At 40.5% G+C, this 18,608-nt stretch overlaps 2 protein-coding genes across 3 annotated transcripts; both read right to left on the bottom strand.

Moving 5' to 3' along the window:
* Positions 1-423: 423 nt before the first annotated feature.
* On the bottom strand, positions 424-14,882 carry LOC139286551 (unconventional myosin-Va-like). Its single transcript, XM_070907384.1, is given in 40 exon segments — positions 424-1,190; positions 1,290-1,370; positions 1,458-1,632; positions 2,218-2,500; positions 2,604-2,754; positions 2,843-2,932; positions 3,013-3,167; positions 3,280-3,406; positions 3,508-3,621; positions 3,792-3,990; positions 4,077-4,151; positions 4,333-4,350; positions 4,404-4,648; positions 4,794-4,847; positions 4,987-5,121; positions 5,588-5,701; positions 6,043-6,185; positions 6,269-6,362; positions 7,020-7,268; positions 7,425-7,664; positions 8,530-8,686; positions 8,767-8,978; positions 9,098-9,206; positions 9,341-9,427; positions 9,538-9,635; positions 9,920-10,045; positions 10,297-10,380; positions 10,644-10,769; positions 10,911-11,051; positions 11,134-11,215; positions 11,306-11,571; positions 11,708-11,814; positions 11,944-12,051; positions 12,174-12,255; positions 12,645-12,788; positions 12,870-13,026; positions 13,130-13,274; positions 13,560-13,731; positions 14,368-14,478; positions 14,856-14,882. Coding segments are annotated over 40 exon segments (5,436 nt in total). The 3' UTR covers positions 424-1,037.
* A 1,629-nt stretch (positions 14,883-16,511) lies between these two features.
* LOC139286547 (cAMP-regulated phosphoprotein 19-like) lies at positions 16,512-18,543 on the bottom strand. Of its 2 annotated transcripts, none has more exons than XM_070907377.1 (3): positions 18,417-18,543; positions 17,764-17,886; positions 16,512-17,674 (listed from the first exon to the last, which is right to left on the bottom strand). In XM_070907377.1, the coding sequence occupies exons 1-3, from the start codon at positions 18,459-18,461 to the stop codon at positions 17,504-17,506; spliced, it is 339 nt and encodes a 112-aa protein (XP_070763478.1). In that variant the 5' UTR covers positions 18,462-18,543; the 3' UTR covers positions 16,512-17,503. The 2 variants fall into 2 exon arrangements, with proteins under 2 accessions (XP_070763478.1, XP_070763479.1); XM_070907378.1 differs by having other exon boundaries at positions 18,399-18,540.
* Positions 18,544-18,608: the final 65 nt, after the last annotated feature.

Below are 18,608 nucleotides of genomic sequence, written 5' to 3' on the forward strand. Positions count from 1 at the left end.
ATTCAGAGATCAAACAGTCAAGGATTCTCAAACAGCTGTTTTTAAGTCTTCTGGATCAAGTCCATGTCAAGTCTCGAGCCCACAGCTCTTTGAGTGCACGTCCCAATCTCATTATATTTGTTCCATGAAGGATATCTACTGTTAAATGTATACCCTATTAAAAAACTATGCATCAGATATTACAACAGTGAGTGAGCCACTGTCAAGAAAGAGATTATTGAACATAATCAAATTATTCTACATTTTCTTGGACACTCCTTGGCGGTTCAAAGGCCCCACATTGGGAAAAAGGGAAAAAAAACACACTCAGTTTGAGACACAAGAGCCATAACACCTCATGAGGTAGTGAAACTCTCTGTAAAGTATTTTTAAGCACTAAACACACAAACAATCTTACTGGAAAGCCAGCCTTTAATATGACTGAACAGTAAGACTGGTTAAATACATACTTGAATTAATTTCTGCTCCTTTACCTCGTCCTGACATAAATACCATCACCTGACATTAGCAGTTACAGAAATATAAAAATACAGAAATAAAACAGTGCTCCTGAATTTCATCGATACAATTTTAACATTTAAATCAGATGCACATTAATATGTTATCATTTTTTTTTTTTTTTTTAAAGATCTGTCAATAGAAAAAATCCGATTCATAATTATCAGGATACATTTATGTATCCTAACAATCAAACTTGTCACTTGCTTTCTGATGTGAAAAGTCCTTACTTGAGTTTGGATATTATATTAGGAAAACCAAATATGACAATATGCGGCAACGTGACCTTTAAAAGTGATTTTTTTTGCAGACTCACTGATACAGTTATTACTCTTTGGCTACGCAGTGCTGAGAAGCTAATACTGTACACAGATGCATGTAAACAACGTATCATTATTCTGCTGCAGCGCTGCAATAATCAGTGATGGTGAAAACATTACAACTGGTACAAACTTTGGAATGAAACGGTCTTAGGTGGTTTTACTCTGGTAAACAGAATTAAGAGACACAAAGAGTGTAAAGTGTCAGAGGTCTCTGGTCTAGATGCGGGCGAGGAAGCCCAGGTTGAGGCTAGCAGGGATCTGGATGGTCTCCAGAGCCACAGAGGAGGGTGTGAAGAGGAGGGTGACGGAAAAGATCTTCTTGGCGTCCATCATCAAGGTGGATGACTCAACTCTGTCTTTCAAAAGGTTCTAAAATGTAAAAAAAATAAGTAGCAGATATAGTTAAAAAAAAAAGTGTAGCGTATTACTGAACACAAGACTGAGTATAAGAGAGCACAGCTTACTCACTTTAATAGTTGTGATGAAAGTGGTCGACACTCGCTCTTCAAATTCAATCACTGGGGTGTACAAGGTCAACACTTTTACAATCTGCTGAGACAAATGCACAATGATCAGAGCACAAGCAACACTTCATGTCTACACATTAAGAAGGCCGAACATTTATTGAAGATGGACCTGTGCTGTGGTGAGGGCGGTGCACATGTTGCAAATAGCTTGGGCGTCTGCCTCAGTCTTCTTCTTGATCTGTAGAAGCTGTGCTGCCTGTATGAGAGGCTCCAGAGTCTCCTTGGCTCCGCAGTCTGCCAGCTCCCTCTCAGCCAGCCACTCCTCCAGCTGCCAAACATTGTACCTGAAGCCAGAGGCAATGGACAAACAGTTCAGACTGAACCACGGTACCGTCTAATAACGTCCAACCTGACATCTGCTCTGTGAAACCAGAGGCTGATGTTGAAAGAAAATATTGCTGCTTGTATGACAAAGAAAACGATTTACTACTAATTACTTGTATATTGCATATACAATATGTTACTCTGTCCAAGATGAGATAGTTCTATCACAGTTTGTGTCTGTGAAACCCTGCATGCTGTAAATATGTCTGTGCACCATTATAACTAAGTCAAACTCCAAACCTGGAACTACACCTTAAAATGACCTTGAAATCAAATATTCAATATATGTATGATTAAATAAAAACATAATGTTTTTAATTAACATAATGTTAATCATTTAAAATATTGTCTGAGGTTTCTTTATTATCTTTCCCTATCAGTATAAACTCTTAAAACGCTAATACTACGAAGATGCATCATTTTCTACAGGTTTTGTAACAATCACACCAGTGGCAACGACGCACCTCAATCCATACACGTCTGCCCCTATAACTTCAAGGCATTATCTATAATAGCAACTGGCCAGAGACCAGTCTCTGCTGTACCTGATCTGCAGGCCTTTACTCCAGGAGCACATGTCCTTCCGCAGCAGCAGGTGGTTGAGTGTGACTGCACAGATGATGTAAAACTGCTGCCTGACCACATGTTTAATGAGGTTCGAGTCCATCCCATGCTGACACATGGTGGTGTGGAAGAAGCCAAGACGTTGCAGGAGGACTTCCACTGTAACAGCACCCTCCTCAGGGAAACTGGTGCTTCTCTTCCTCAGGCCTGTCGGTTTGGACCCCAGGACACCCTGGATTGTCTCGTGCTCCAGCATGCTTGCCACTAAGACACAAATTGAGGAAAAATACATTGCATGTGGTTCTGTTAAGGTCACACTTCTGAAGAATACGATGTTATTACATATAGTGAGATTATGTCTCCTCACCAATTAGAGGCTGCAGGATGTCCTCCATGCATTTGATGAGCTGGCGGTATATTTGGATCGCCAGATCACCAAAAACCTGCTGGTACTCTGACAGTTCAAAGTTGGATAGGCAGTGCTCATTCTGCTTAGCAGTGTTGTGCCTCATGACGGTCTACAGTGTGAAGAGGTTGTACAGACATCCAGGGTTAAATAAGGGACAACTGTACAACTGTGAACATACCTCTGTCATCAAAGCTTACCTCGTCTCCACTGTACTGCTTCAGACAGTGCATCAATCTGCATGTGTTGGCCAGCCAGAAGGACACGACATCAAAGTCATTCCCTCTCCTCTATAGAAACAGTGTCAATATTAATACATAATAAATGCATCAGTCATTTTCTTTGCACGTATCAAAGTTATATACTTTACCTTAATGACCCCTTTGATGCTGCTGATGGTGGAATTGAGCAGAGTGCTGACTCTCTGATCATCATTCACTTTGTCAGCATATCGTAGGCACATGAAGATGATGAAAGCCGGGAGCCCAGGAATGAAGCTGACTGCTACACCACGAGGCTTCAGATCTGAGATGACAACATTTCAAGGCAAAATCCTCAAATACTGTATGCACTTATGCATTCAATTCTAAAAACAGTTCAGACAATGATTTGCTTGAGCAAAACAGGTTTAATATACCTATGACCACATTCTTTAGCAAGCGGCTCTCGTCACCCTCCCTGTACTCCAACATGCCCTGGTACTCCCTCTCCTTGCGGGTGATGTTCACAGCTCTGACAGGAGCGTTCATCACAGAGGCTTTATTCTTTTGCTGAGCACTCGCTAAACATGAAGGAGACACAATATAAGAAAACACAGGTTTAATGCTGTGCTAAATGTCATCTAGAAAATATACTGTATGAACACAGTTAATGTCAAGTGATTACCTTCAAAATCCTCAACTTTTTTTACATAAAGTTTAAGTTGTTTTTTCAACTTGCGTATGGTTTTGTCTTGTTTCTCTTGCTGCTCCATGAGTTCCTAAAACCATGTAAACATACTAAATTAGTGTGAGGGCAAACCAAACATTCATACACTACAAATTAAGCATTTAAAGTTTTAAAACTGTGAATTTAAAACATCTGAAACATCTTTAAATAGCAAATTGGTGAGAATCCTTTTTGGTTTGGACATCCAGTGATCAGACCCACCATGTTCTCATTGGTGAGGCGTGTGATCTCATGGTTCAGGCTCATCTCAATGCGGGCGTCTTCAGGCAGGAGGAGGCTCTGGGCCAGCAGCTTCTGCTGTTGCTCCTTCTCATTCTTTAACTTGTTCACCTCCTCAAGCAGCTTCCTATTCTTCTCACTGTGAACACGTTCCTGCTCCTGCATCTGGCACTCCAGAAGTCTGGAGGATGGAGGGACAGTATTCAATTCCATGTGGCATGAACAAGATTGAATGCACTAACCAGCTACAGAATATTAGTTCATTACCTATTGGTCTCTTTCAAGCCTTCATAAGCCAGCCACAGCTCTCCATCTTCATTCAGTGTATGGATGTCAGCGGACCTGAGGAACAGAATCAGATAATTTAAATAGCACTTAACTGTACCACCTCATGGATTTAAACTGGAGTGGGAGTCACGTGGTCTCACCTGTTAACATCTTGAAATGAGGGAATGTCAAGATCTAATTTCACACCTCCCCCGAGCGCAGAGTCCTACAGGTCAGTTCATATGGGAGAAATTACACCTAGGTATTGTCAGATGTCTGTTGCATTAAATGCAAAATCCTGAATAAAAAAATATCAATGTAATAAATATAATTGATTTCTTCACCTTGTGTTTAAGAGCCTCTTGGCGGACCATATGTGACCGGAGGAGCAGCACTTCCTCTTTTCGCATCTCCAGCTCCTCATTGGAAGAACTGAGTTGCTCCAGTAGTATGCTGTAGGGCTGGGAGCCAGGGGCAGGGGGCGCAATTTCACTACTCTCATTGGTCAGAGACTTCCGCAGCTCATTTAGATCCTGCTTCAACTTCTTGTTCTCGGACTCCAGTTCTTGCCGCTGCATTAAGACATTTAGAGAAACATAAACGAACCAAACATTTTCCTATTCACCGTTCAGCATTTTGATACAAATATAAGCTATAATAGAAAATTGTTTTAAGGTATATTAATGGGATGACTGTGTGTACCTGACCAAGTCATACCTTCAGTGTTTCCAAGTCCAGTTCTGCTCTGCCAGCAGTTCTCTGCTCTTCCACCTGCTTTTTAGAAAAATACACACACAATGTAAATATCAACCAAAACATAACTAATAGCTTATTGATACAAAATTCTTCTGTCTGTTTAATCATTTTTCATTTCACCATTAAGAAACACAACCGGTGTTTCAGTTCATACTTTTGCCTTCTCTTGTTGGGCTTCTTCTCCTTTATCCAGCTGTTGCCATAGTGACTGTTTATCCTGCTCCAGTTCCTTCACTTTTCTCTGGAGCTTCAGGAGGACTGGCAGGTCCGCCGTCGACTGGGTCTCATCCTAACAAAACACAGCAGGCAGTGGTTGACGAATCTCTTCACAAACTAACTAGAATGCTGCACTAATAGGATTATAACACAGACAAGGCCAGAAACTGTTTTCCCCCCATAGCAGTTCCAAGGACTGAGTGTCCAGTTCCCTGTAGGCGTTCTGTAAATTCATCAACACACATCAAGAAGAACTCAGATTTTCCTTCCGTTTTCTGTGGCACTAATAAAATGTTTCCTGTAGGCTGCCGTACACCCTTCTTAATAGCAAACCAACTATCAAATACAACCAGGTGAATCCAGGTTATTAAGAAAATCTGGTAACCACAAACCTTGTAATCTAACCATTGACAGTGAACATTTTATAGTGAGCATGTCAACATTCTAACTGGCACATCAGCAAAGCTGCGGTTTGTAGATGACTCCAATTTTTCCACCATGAAAACTGGAATCCTTTATAACTGACTGCGTTTCCTTACCTCTGTTTGTACAGAGCTGTCCTCTCCCTCTGTAGAGCCTAAGCTCTGACTAAACTCAGATGAGTTACTGCTGTAGTTGGAGTCTGTCCTCTTGTGACCAGCTTTGCTTGAACTCTGGTTAAAAAAGAAAGAAACACACACACACACACACATTACAGAAGGAATAAGTAGTCAGACCTAAACTTGTTCCATCACGAGAAACATTTTCTCATGTCACATGTAATTTGTACACTGACCCTGTTAACATTTTACCTGTTGGTACAGATAACTGGTTTCTGTATACTCTGTCACCATGCAAAAGGTTTTGCAACTATTGAACTTCTCAATATAAGAGATTCTGGCTAGTGACACTATCTTAAAATTGCCATGTTGTTAAAATCCATGTATCAAGATGTATCAAACGACAAATACTGTTGCTATTTAAGCACTGTGATGCCAAATGAAGTGTTCCTCACAATGCTGTAATCCATATCTTCCTTCAGGTCTCTGTGCCGCTCCTCCAGATGCAGGTGTTCACTCAGCAGACTTTGGTAGCGAGATCGCTCTTCAATTAAGTCCTTCTCCATCTGTTTTGTATTCTCGACGTTGGTTTTAATCTCTGAAACAAAACAGTTTTGTTTATTTATTCAATCTAAATGCAGCCTTAAGGACTGTGGAGGTTTGAGATAAACTGCTCGGTACCTGTTAACTGTTGGGCTTGTTCCAGGTTGAGTTTGTTCAGTTCATCTTTCTCGCTGCTCAACAAGCTGTTCTTCATATTAAGGTCTTCCACCACCTGATTGTGAGAGGAGGCAAAATCATGTGTTCTTAGACAAAAGTGGAGCAAAATAACCTACTACGTTCAGTAAATGCCCAAAGGGCAAACATTACATGTTCATATTTTGCATTTCATTCTGTCCTCTTCAAATATATCCCAGTATCATCTACCATTTTACACCACAGGCATAGCTGATTTGTGGAAACATAAGACCTAAATGTAGGACTGTTCTGTTCTTTACTGAACGTTTTGGACAAGCAAACTAAAAAATAAATAACAAACAAATCAGCAGGCAGCTTAAAGCAGCAGAAAATGATGGGATCACACAGCCAGAGGTAGAAGCAAATGTCTGCCCCACGTAAACATACATAAATAAAAAAAACCACAAATTCATGGAAACACTATTTGAGCGATAAAAGCTGAACTGATTGGTGACACTGAGGTAAATGAACAAACCTCTGCTGTACGGCTTAGTGTGGAAAATACAGTTTAGTGGCGTGAGGCATTTTAATTAAATGTCATTGAAGGTACCAATGTATCTCTACCAATGCTATGTCATTAATCTCACATATTACCATTACAGATCATTAAAGAAAGAGCGCCATGTAGAACATATCAATACAGCATATCAATTCCAGTGAAGTTGGATACATGAGACATGTATAATAGGCCTACCTGTTGTGTTTGCTCCTTGTAGGCCTTTGTCTGCTCTTCCAGGTCTTCTTTCTCTCTGCTGATGTTTTCCAGCTCGTGCTGAAGGAAGGAGAGCTGCTCCAGCAGCGAGGGAAGCCTCTCTGCCTTGGCTTTGGCCTCCTGCTCTGATCTACGTAGGCTTTCCATCTCCCTGCTCTGTTTCTCTCTCTCCATAGTCTGGGTCTTCCCCACAACATTCAGCCTCTCACTGAGCTCTCTGTTTTCTTTATGCTGCAGGGGGAGAAACACACACATGCTGTGCATGTGATACGACAACTCCCAATGACCCAATGTTCCTCCAGCAACAGTTTTTTTTCTTATGGTAGATTCCAGAGTAAACAACTATCTTACAATCTAACACAGACACAACTAGATGTCCTTACTCACCTGCTCATTTATCTTGTGCTGTAACTGCATAATCTTGTTCTCCATGCCAATGTTGAGCGTCTTGAAGTGCTCCACAGAGCGAGCCTCCACTTTCAGCTTCTTTAATTCCTTCTTGGCCCTCATGCGACGTACACAGCTCTGCAGAAGGATGATGGCTGCCAGGGTGCGTCTATAATGTTGTCTAGCTAAACAGCCTTTCACCCATTTCTGGATGACCACAGCCTTCTGCTCAAACATCAACTGTGAAAAGAAAGACACATATATAATGTCAAGTTTATAAATGAAATGACAATAGGTACTGTGAAAATCCAAGGGCCTCGTGAACAACATTTTGGATTCTTTCTTCAACTTGATGGTAAGATTATTCCTACATCAAAAGTACATGACCTATCTGTAGCCAAACTATTTCAGTTTTAAACGTGGAACTGGAACAAATGTTCCAGTTTATTTCCTATTGCAGTGTAACGTTATGTGAATGACATCAGCTGACAGGAAGTAAAGAACATGGACCCAAGCTGTTGCCTAGCAATGCAATTCCAGTGAAGTTGTCTGAATAAATTCAAAACAACATTTCATTTAAAAGTGTAAATGAGATCAGCACGTACGAATATTATCAGTCATATTAATACGACTTAATGGTTAAGAATCACAGAAATCGAGGTTCAGGAGGTGCAAAACAATCTGGTGTACTGCTGCTACAAGGCTTCACCACCGGAACCTGGCACATCTGGGCTTCCTTTCAGCTGGGAACTTTTCCATATTATACTTCCTGTTTTCTTGGTGGCACCTATTAAAGCCAGGTTTGGTTATTATAATATTCAACTATCAAGTTCCTCTATGGGTTGAGAAAATTCCCAAATTCCCTTTTAAAACCCTTTCAAACTCGATAAAATCAATTCAAAAATACTCAGCAGGCAAGCTAAAATCAAGGCTGTTGTTGTTGTTGCCTTCTGGAATTATGTTATTAAAATCTAATTTTGACTATAAAATCTTAAAGTCAGAATAAGAAATACTTTGATTCATGGGGGAAAATTACACCTTTACAAAGTAAAGGAAAGTGTGTAATTATAACTAACTTCCATACTTTTATCAAGCATGGCATTACCTTATAGTACTGCTTTTTAGCCATGTAGGCCCTCAAGAAGCACTGAATAGTGATAGCTGCAGAGCGCTGCTGCTGGTAGCGTCTCCTGGTCACCCACATACGCACGTTCCGCTGAACGACAACAGCTGCTCTGGTTCTTCGCAGAAACTTAACATAACTGACAGAAGAAAAAAATAACATGTATGAAATATGCTAGAGCAGATAGACGCCAATATATGTTGTTGCTTGTCGACTCACCAGCGTGCCTGGTGACCCCGTACATGTCTCTGTATGGTGATAGCAGATTCCCTCATCCTCAGGTACTTTTTGCGGGCCAGCCAGCAGCGGATAGTCTTCTGGATGCGGACACAAGCCATACGCAGCTTGTCAGAACGCAGCTTCTCCAGGTAAGCCACCTGACCAGCCCTGAAGAAGATCTTGTTTTTGCCAAACTGATACTGATCCTGGTCCTACGAAAACAGAATATACAGCAGCATATATCATATGTAATATTTTAGTGGGTCTGTGAAAGTTAACATTTACTTTGTTATTGACATTATGGGAATGCCTTTATACAATTCAGACACACCTTTATAAGTTTTTCCAGGAGATTTTTGCAGGTTTGTTTTCTATCAGGGAGCACATCCTTTTGCTTCATGAGGACCCGATAACGACTGAAGAATTCCTGATAGGTCCATCTGCAATATTCATATAAATAGGACAAGATGGATATATCATTTTTATAGGTCTATGTATCATAAACATATAATTGTGGGTACAACTGCCCACATGGCCTTGTACTCTGTACCAGATGCTGTTGCTGATATGCTACCTAGATGGGAAGCCTGCAGCTGAGATCCGGATTGTTTCGAGGATGCCACATGCTCGAAGCTGCTGCACTGCCCTCACAGGGTCCAAGCTTTATAAAAGATAACATACAAACACCCGTTACAAAGATGAGTGTACCACTTGTTCATCTGTGCTTGTTGCAGATAATCGTGTGAAACAGAGTGAAATCATCCTCCTCACGTGAATGAAGCTTTAAGGTCATTTGGCTTGATGCAGCGTACGTAGTGAGGAGTTGTAGCATTTAGTGTGTCCATCAGTAAATGTAGAGACTGTCGAAACTGAATAAAAAGACAACAATAAATCCTTCATAAATAAGTATGGAAAAATATTAATTGTTAAAATGTGCTTGAACATTTTAACTGATAATCACTTTTATTTTCCATATCCAATTGTACAGGCAACTTAACCTGACCAGCTGACCATTAAATTAAATATGGTTTTCCATAAATTCTCCACCAAATTGTTTTAAATTACGCATTTTCCTGGGGTTTTTCATAACGACAAGATCTTTAACTGTACGACAAACTATCACACACAACCACGTCATGTTGCCTGCTCTCACCTGCAGTCCAACAGTCTTCTTATTGTCCCTCTGAGCCTGACCAGCCCTTCCAATGACACTGGTACGCTTGTTAGTAGAACGTGTTACCCTCTCATCATCCTCAAACAACTTCAGCAGCAAATCAATCTGAAAAGACCAAAGCGACAAAATACAAAGTTATCATTGAACAGCAGATGGCAGTGTTTTCAATCTGAAAGTTGAAAAAGTGGGTGTATTTCCTCCAATAGTTGTGGTTGAACAATTCCAGGGTGTGTGCCCGGGGACTTGCAACACAAAATATAGCTTGCATATAGTTGAGGAGGTGATGACATTGAATTCCTTTGGCCTCCACAAAGACTGAGGTGAAAATATAATAAACTATTCATAAACCATTTCACCTTGCTCTTTTTCAGCACATTTATCTGCTCCTCATTGACAGTGTCCTTGTTTTTCTCCAGGAAACCTTCACACTGGTACTCCACCTAGGTACAAAGGACCAGGTCACAAGTAAAGGTCAAAATCCTCATTCAGAGTCTGAAGTAGACTGATTAGTGCTTCTCTAATAAAAAGAATGACCAAACTTTTGTGGTGAAGGCATAGCATTCTGACTTTGGAGACATAGTAATTTCAATTTCACATTTGACTCTCTTGGTGCTCTCAATAGGAAAACATGAGTCATCCATCTGCTGACCACTGCGACGCAGTCCCTGCGCAGCATGAGACCAATTGTCCAACTGGGTTTTACCTTGTCAGCAAAGTGGTGGATGATGAAAGCTCTATTTGATAACCTGGGTTTATCAAAGTGAGCATTCTGCTTCAGGAGGGTGTTGTACAGTTTCTGGGCCCATGTGTCATCAGAGCCTTTGGGCATCTACGGAAAGAGGAAGAGCTGACACATCAGTTAGTCATGGCCTTACTCATAACCTCCTAACACAGCGTGGTGGAGATTCCTTCAGTGGAAAGTAGCTGAACAGAATTTGGTTTGAAAAAAATGAAACTGTAAACATTTTACTTTGCACTCTTCATCCAGAAGGTCCAGGACACCCAGCTTGGCCTCAATGAGATTAATGCACGGCTGGTTGTCGTAGAAGTCAATCAATGTCCAAGGGATCTCCTCTTTCATGTACTCCTCTTGCTCCAGTTTGAAGACATGCTGGAGGGAGCGATAGCTGAAAATGATTTACGTGTATGTTTTGACTACAAAATGAACGTGTTGAGAAGGAAAAGACACATACCTGGTTGAACTGTTGTTGAAGCTTCTCATTGGCATAATTGATGCAAAATTGTTCAAAGCTGTTGACATCAAAAGTTTCAAACCTGAGGAAAAAAACATGTTTAACTCAAAACATGTCTGGCTATCTAGGGAACATAAATGGAAGAACCACAAACCTGGAGATGAAAACAAACCCGTAAATGTCGAGCACACCAATGAAGGAGCGTTGTTTCGCTGCAGATTTTAAGGCACTGTTAATGCTGTCCACAATCCAGCTGAAGAGTTTGGCGTAGATGTGTTTGGCTAGGGCATCTCTGCCGTTGACCGCATTCATTTTGGAGACAGCCTTCACAAAGGTTTCTGTGGTCGTCGTGAGTTTCCTGTGACATAACCAGTGGGCCATATCTTCACAGGGCACCCCCATCAACTCACAAAACACCATCAGGTGGACATTATCTGGCTGGAAATACATTAACAATAATGATCTTATATGGGTAAAGATCTACACATGCTCAATACAACATCCAGACATAAAATTAACCAAATATACAACACAAAATACGTTCTTGTTGTGTCCAGGGGTAATTAGTGTTTACCAAGATGCTGCTTCTGTCTGCTGACTGATCTTTCACCTCCACATTGCTAAGATGGAGAATAGCTGCCACAAGTTGGTAAATTGCCATTTGATCACTTTCACTGATCCCTACAATGAAAACAGAACAATAAACCAGTAAATGATTGTCAGGCAATCCAGAAACAAAAAATGTATATGTACAGTACTGTTCATTCAACATGCAAATGCAAAACTTACTGATATTAAACCAACACTCACCTAACAGTGAGAAAGCCCTCCTGGTATTGCACATTTCCTTGGCATCATCCACTCCATCTATGACTGGGCTCTGACCCTGGTTAGTACAGTGGAAGTCATCTGCGCAACCTTCAGACACCAATCACATCAAATATTGGACTCTTTACGACTAACACCTATTGCAACTGACTTATTTTAATTGTTTCTAAATTCTGCTAAAATAGCAAGTGTTATTTTAGTGACTCTCATACCTAACTTGAAGGCTTTGAACTCTGGTAAATGTGAAGAGGCACACAGCTGGTAGAATATATGGTAGTTCCTTTCTCCATGGGCCTAATAGTAGTGCAAACAGATAAACAGGTAAATTACACAAGTACTGCAAACACAGATGCATGCATGAACTGCAAAGCACACTGCTAAACCCAGGCTTTAACTGAAATCATCAAATCTTGTCTTGAAAATAGTTGACAGTTGCTCAATAAAACCCAATATGTTGCCATCTTTCTGAGCCAAGGGTCAGGCAGGCTAAACTGTGTGTTCTTTGTTTGTTATTACGTTGCTAAGATATACACATGCTACATGTTACATGCACATAAGAGTATTTTAAATCAATTAACTGAGATGAGAAACACAGGAGATAGAAAGATAAGAAGCGCCACATTCAGACACTGAAGGTAGTCATGTAAAGGCATGCGAGGTAAATCCATACCAATGAAATTTACCTGAAACACAACTCTAGACTTTTCCAGCAAGTAGGTTCTCATGTTAGCCCCAATTATACGATGCTTCTTGTCAAACCCAATCTCAATGTACTTCCCAAAGCGACTGCTGTTGTCATTCCTTGTTGTCTTGGCATTCCCAAGGGCCTAGAAGAAACACACAAAGGGCTCTCAGCAACCTTTACATTTTATAAATTTGTCTTATTTTCCTGCAGTGTTAAATGTTACCTCCATGATGGGGCTGGAGGCGAGGACTCTCTCCTCAACATTGGTCTCACCAGAGGAGCAGCTGACTGTGGCAAAGTAACGCATTGCATACTTAGCAGACACAGTTTTGCCAGCTCCCGACTCACCACTCACTATGATGGACTGGTTTCTTTCATCTCTGTGTGAATAGATGTGATGACATACAGAACAAATATCAGATAAAACAAACAAAGTGTATTAGCATAAAAGGAAATCAACATTTCTTTTGAAGGTTACAAAACCTGGCCATCTGTTTGTATGCTTCCTCCGCTACTGCAAATATATGGGGGTCCATGTCTCCCATGTTCTGTCCACTGTAGGCATTGATGATGTCAGTTTCATAGATGGGCAGGCTCTCATAAGGATTGATAGCAACCAGGACAATTCCTTAATACCATAAGAAGAAAATTCTCAGTTAGACTCTATAAAAACAGCAAACGTGTATGTTATATGTCATGGATTTAAATTAATGAACAGTGAAACCTGAATGTACTTGTTTTGTGTGCATTGTCTATTCATGCAATACATTTTAGCATGTGTTCCTTTAAGAGCAGCCTGCGGCACAATAATCAGCATAATGTGCTGGAGATTATGTCAGAGTGTTCCGTGAACAGGGCTCCAAAGTCTACAGTGACAGTGATAGTGTGAGTCAAAGGAGATGAAGCTCATTACCACAGTACGTGTACATCATCTTGGAGTCGATAAAGCGCACTTTAAGGTTGTGTAGCACTGCAGGCTCGTGGAGGTAGCTGAGAGCTGTGAGGTCATTTTCCCCCACCAGGATGTTAGGGTTTCTTAGTGGTGGCAGGTTGTTGGTTCGGGGGTCTATTTTGTATTCCACTTCCTAGAAAGACGTTAGAAGTTAGCTGTAGGTATCAACAGTATGAGCCTAAAGACAGTAAGGTGCTGTCATTTTAGATAAATTACAAAAACTGCTCGGAGAACCAGTGGGAAAAAAAGACAAAAAACAAGTAAAAATAGATGGTTAATCACAAAAATACCATCAGTTGTACTTCATATTAAAGCTAACTAGCAGCCACTGTGCTCGGCTTGTTCATGATCACTCATGATACTACTTTGGCCTTATTTCCATACCTGAAGAGCATGCCCAAACTCGACATCACAGCTGCAGGTAGCAACACCTCTGAGTGAAAAACCTTCAGCCACACTGTTTATACATTTTCATCCATCAGTCTGCCTATTTTGGACCCAGGACATTACACTGGCTTCTTGTATTCAGAGCTTTGCAGAGTTGCACACAGAGGCACAAGGTGTTTGTGTTGCCTGGGAATCTATGTGCATTTACCAAACACCACAGCTGCCTTGAATAATCCCACTGCACACAGAGATTTATGAGGATCCATTGCCAGTGTTCTTGCAGAGAAATGTGTGCATGGATCTCTGACAGAACATCACACACACATTTCCACCTCAGTGCCTCTCCCTGTGTGTGTGTGTGTGTGGCAGTTGCCTGTCTCACCGTGCCATCCTCAAGTTGCAGAGTCAGCGTCAGGTCGCCAGGACTGTAGTCTTTGATAAGCTCTGCTGACTTCCACACTTCTGCTGCATCTGGGAGCCATACACGGGCATACTGATGGACAGAGGGGGAAACCGGGTCAGAGCCATTCAACCACTGCACTTACAGTAACACAGTATTTTACAAAGCTACATCAAAAGAGCAGTGACATATACCTCAGGAAAATGGCAGGATAGCTAACTTTGAAGTCAGCAGTCATGCGTATAATGTGGATGGATACGGGGTATTTTAAATGGCAGACAGATGAAAAAAAAAGCAATACATTAAGAGTGTAAAAACCCTACGGCTGTTCGGTAAACACCTCAAAGTGACTGGCACAAGTAAACCACCTTTCTTGACAGATATAATTAACGATAAGTTACCTAACGTTAGCTTGAGAAAACCGTTGAATGAGCTGGACAACCGACACTAATTGAATCCAGTTTTCCTACCTTGGAGTAAAGTTCAGACGCTGCCATGCTTTACAAGTCTCTCGGAGAGCCCTCAGAAACTTTCTCTGCCCGCGGAAAGAAGATTAAACATTTTATTGACTCTCGGGGAAGAAGACGTGAACTTTTTTTCCGAGCTCTTCTGTTATGCTCGGTGCGCTCAGCCGGGAGGAGGATTCAACTGCTGCTACGACATGTCACTCAGCTGCGCGTGCCCCGACACGTTTTGCTCTCGTGCGTCTTGCGTGCCTCCCAGCGGCCAACACGCTCATGTCGACTGAACCACCTGAGGAGGAGACTGTGGTGGAGGAAGTATGTAGACCCTTTGCTCAATTAAGGTACTAATACCACACTGTAAAAAGACTCTGTTACAAGTCAAAGTCCTGCATTTAAAACATTACTTTTTTATGTAAATGATGTACGTATAATCCGGAAAATGTACTTGGAGTGTTATAAGTAAATGTACACATTAGTAGAAATTGGGATGAAAACTAAATACTCAAGTAAAGTCCCTCAAATTTGCACAGTCCTTGAGTAAAAGTACTATACTTGTCACACTACATTGCCAGTTATTTTCTTACTCTGGTGATAATGCATTGAGGATCATTTTACCCAGAGTGAAAATTAAAAAGGGAAAGGGGATGTTAAAGGACTGTAACTAAATACTTCCTATTACTATTATCCTCATTTTAGTTCATATCCTTATCATCATGGCTGCCTGTCCACATAAAAGAAAGTTAGTGTTGATATTGTGATTTGAGACTTGTGGGCTGTAACTGAGTAAGCATGCAGTATATCTAGCTATCTTTGTCATGAAATTGTGCTAAACTGCAATGAATAATATTCTTAGTCCTCTAACATAAAGCCGATGAATTTTAGTTTAAGTAAAAAAAAAAACAGTTATTCAGTTTTAATGTCTCTTCTCATTTTCAAATTGCAATTTCACAATATCAGTTTGTCATTTCAATGTCCAATTTCCTTTTTCTTTTAACAATTTAAAATTGTGATCTGTTTGTCCTGAGTACTAAAATGTAATAATAGTTTGCCATTTTCTTTTTTTAGTTTGTCCCTTTTTAAATTTTAAATACTAGGTAAAACTATCCTCCGCAATAAAGTGTTTCTACTAGCTTCTACTTGGCAGGGTAAGACTTTACATGCAAGTAAGAGTTTAGACTCCAGTCCACACCAGTATATATATATGTAGTAGTTGTCCTCAAAAATAAAATAGTAGTTATTGGTAAAGACGTCAAGCAGCATTGAAGGTGGGTGCATGCTACATCTTTATATTTCTATATTTTCATAAAAGTTGAATTCATTTACTTTGCCATTAATCAAGTATCTATTGTGGTTAACGTAATTGTTGTAATATAATTTAACATTTAACAAAATATGCCTCAATAAGGAACAATTAATATTTTAATAAATATTGGCTGATATATTATGAAAATACACCAACAGGTCTTCCTCAGGGGTTTTCAAAATACCCTGAATTTTAAATTGAATATTTCATGCTACACCCTCCTATTGTATGAAGGCATATTTTTTAATTGACAACGTACACTGAGCTCTATTTCGCGCAGGTAGTTTTGATATTTAACATTGAAGTGTAATTAAAATAAATGCAAGGACACACTCAAGTGAATAAGTGTACTTATAAGATATTATGCAAAACTATTTTATTTACAAAACAAATGGCACAGTGTGACTGCACAGTAAATGCGCATGCACACTCCAAGGGAGTTTCTTTTCATAAAATCGGAAGTGATTCCAGTCAAACAGTGACAGACATTTTCAGGCAAAATTCACAACTAAGATTCTCACTGAGGGAGCAAATATTGCTCAAGAGGAACAACGGTTCGTTACTTTTAAGGCCATGTTAGAGGTCGGGATGAGATGGAGACCAGCAGCAAGTCTTTGCAAACCAATGTCACTAAAATGTATTAAAATTCAACTGGCTACAAAGAGTGTGTGATCTAATCTTCAGTACTTTCAAAGCACAGAATCAAACTGCTTCACAGAGAGAGGAAGGACACAAGCAAGGATTAGAAAACAAAAACCAAAGCAGGATTACTTCAGTTTAAACAGACAAGCCTCCATATGAGCAGGAGAATACTCAGAATAACTGTTTCAAACTGAAAGGCATATCTGAAAATTACACTTCTACTTCACGCATACATCAATGCAAACTCTGATAATATTTTCTCTGTCTGTGGTCGTGACTCATTAGTATTTTATCCTCTGTAATTAGTAACATGGTGGAACAAGACTCCTTTGTGGTGACGAAAACAGATCCTCTGCGCAGGCTCTTCTGCTGCTGTTAGGGAAGCATTTTTTTATGGAGGCATATATCCTTAAAAGTGAAAATGTTTTGTGAAAATAAGATAGCATTAACACCCATTCATATTTACCGGTGTGATATCATGTTCTGAAATCAATCACTATTTAGTCTTTTTTTTTTTTTTTTTAAAGATCTTGAGAAACATTTTCAGCTACTAGTGCCTGACAGTTGCCAATTTTTCTCAAGAATTTGGCTTGGTACATAACTTGTTCTTGGAGAATACATACAAAGGTGTAAAATAAACAAAAATGTAAACAGCAGGTAGATATGAAGTGGGGGTTGGAATGATAACAAAACAGTAATCATAAAACCATCAACCAGCCAGTTTGCTGGCCACGATTGAAGTCTTTCTTTGAGGCAGGTCCTGAGGTGTTGGGATGTGTCCCCCTGTGATCTCAGTCTTCTCCGTTGGGGCTGATGGCAACTGCTTATTCTTCATTTTTGCCTTGGCCATGTTGTAGTCACCAGAGTCAAAATACTTTGGCTGGACAAATAAGAAGACATAAAGTGAGAATAATGTAAGACTGGCATTGTTGAAATGAGTAGCTAGCCAAGTTTAGCAATGAAACGTACCCCCTTCTGAAGTCTTTTCCTGAGAAGTTCTGAGCCTCCGGGCTTGGCTCCAAGGTTGGGATACCTGGCCTTCAGTTTGGCCTCCTCCGCTTTCTCTGGACTGATTACTTTATCCTCCATTTCCTGTTGAAAGAGCACAGAGTGTGAGGAAAGCAAATGCATCACTCGGCTGACTTGATTGGAGAAATGTCATTAAACGTCCATATGACATTAACGGTTAATGAAACTGTAATATATATATATATATATTCTGACGCCAGCAGTTACAGCTAGCATGGCCACTATTTATGTTTCACAATATGCCGGGGCCGCCATGAGGGAAACTCCAACTGGTGTTTGCACTAGCATTAATCTTGCCATTTAACTTAGCATGTTTAGCTACAGTCTTAACCATCGTTAGCTAACCTATCATTCAAATTACAAGTGACTGCGGCAACCTACTAGTTGGCAGTAAAACAGCGGGGGTTTTGTTTAGCTTTACCATCAAACGCCCGTAGCTAATTAGCTAATTACTCGACGGTAGCATCGTTGATGACATTAGCCAAATGTAGCTACTAGCTAACTAGCTTGCTGCTAGCCGCCTGCTAACCAGATTCGACGTGCTAGCAGCACTGGCTAACTTGTTAAATTTGCACTTCGTCGTCACAATTTACCTGCTGTTCTTCCGAAATCCTCGTCCCTTCGACCTCCTCAGACATAGCTGTAATGAATCCCTGCTCTGCTCTGCTCTGCTCGTTAAACTGTGGGTGCACCCGTTCGACCAGCTCTTCTGCAAGATGAAAGGTGGTACTGGCAGCGACTAGGCGGGCGAGGGCAGCAGCCTGTCAAGCAGCCTGTCCAGCAAC

The sequence above is a fragment of the Enoplosus armatus genome, chromosome 6, assembly GCF_043641665.1.
Source record: "Enoplosus armatus isolate fEnoArm2 chromosome 6, fEnoArm2.hap1, whole genome shotgun sequence".
NCBI classification, from domain to species: Eukaryota; Metazoa; Chordata; class Actinopteri; order Centrarchiformes; family Enoplosidae; genus Enoplosus; species Enoplosus armatus.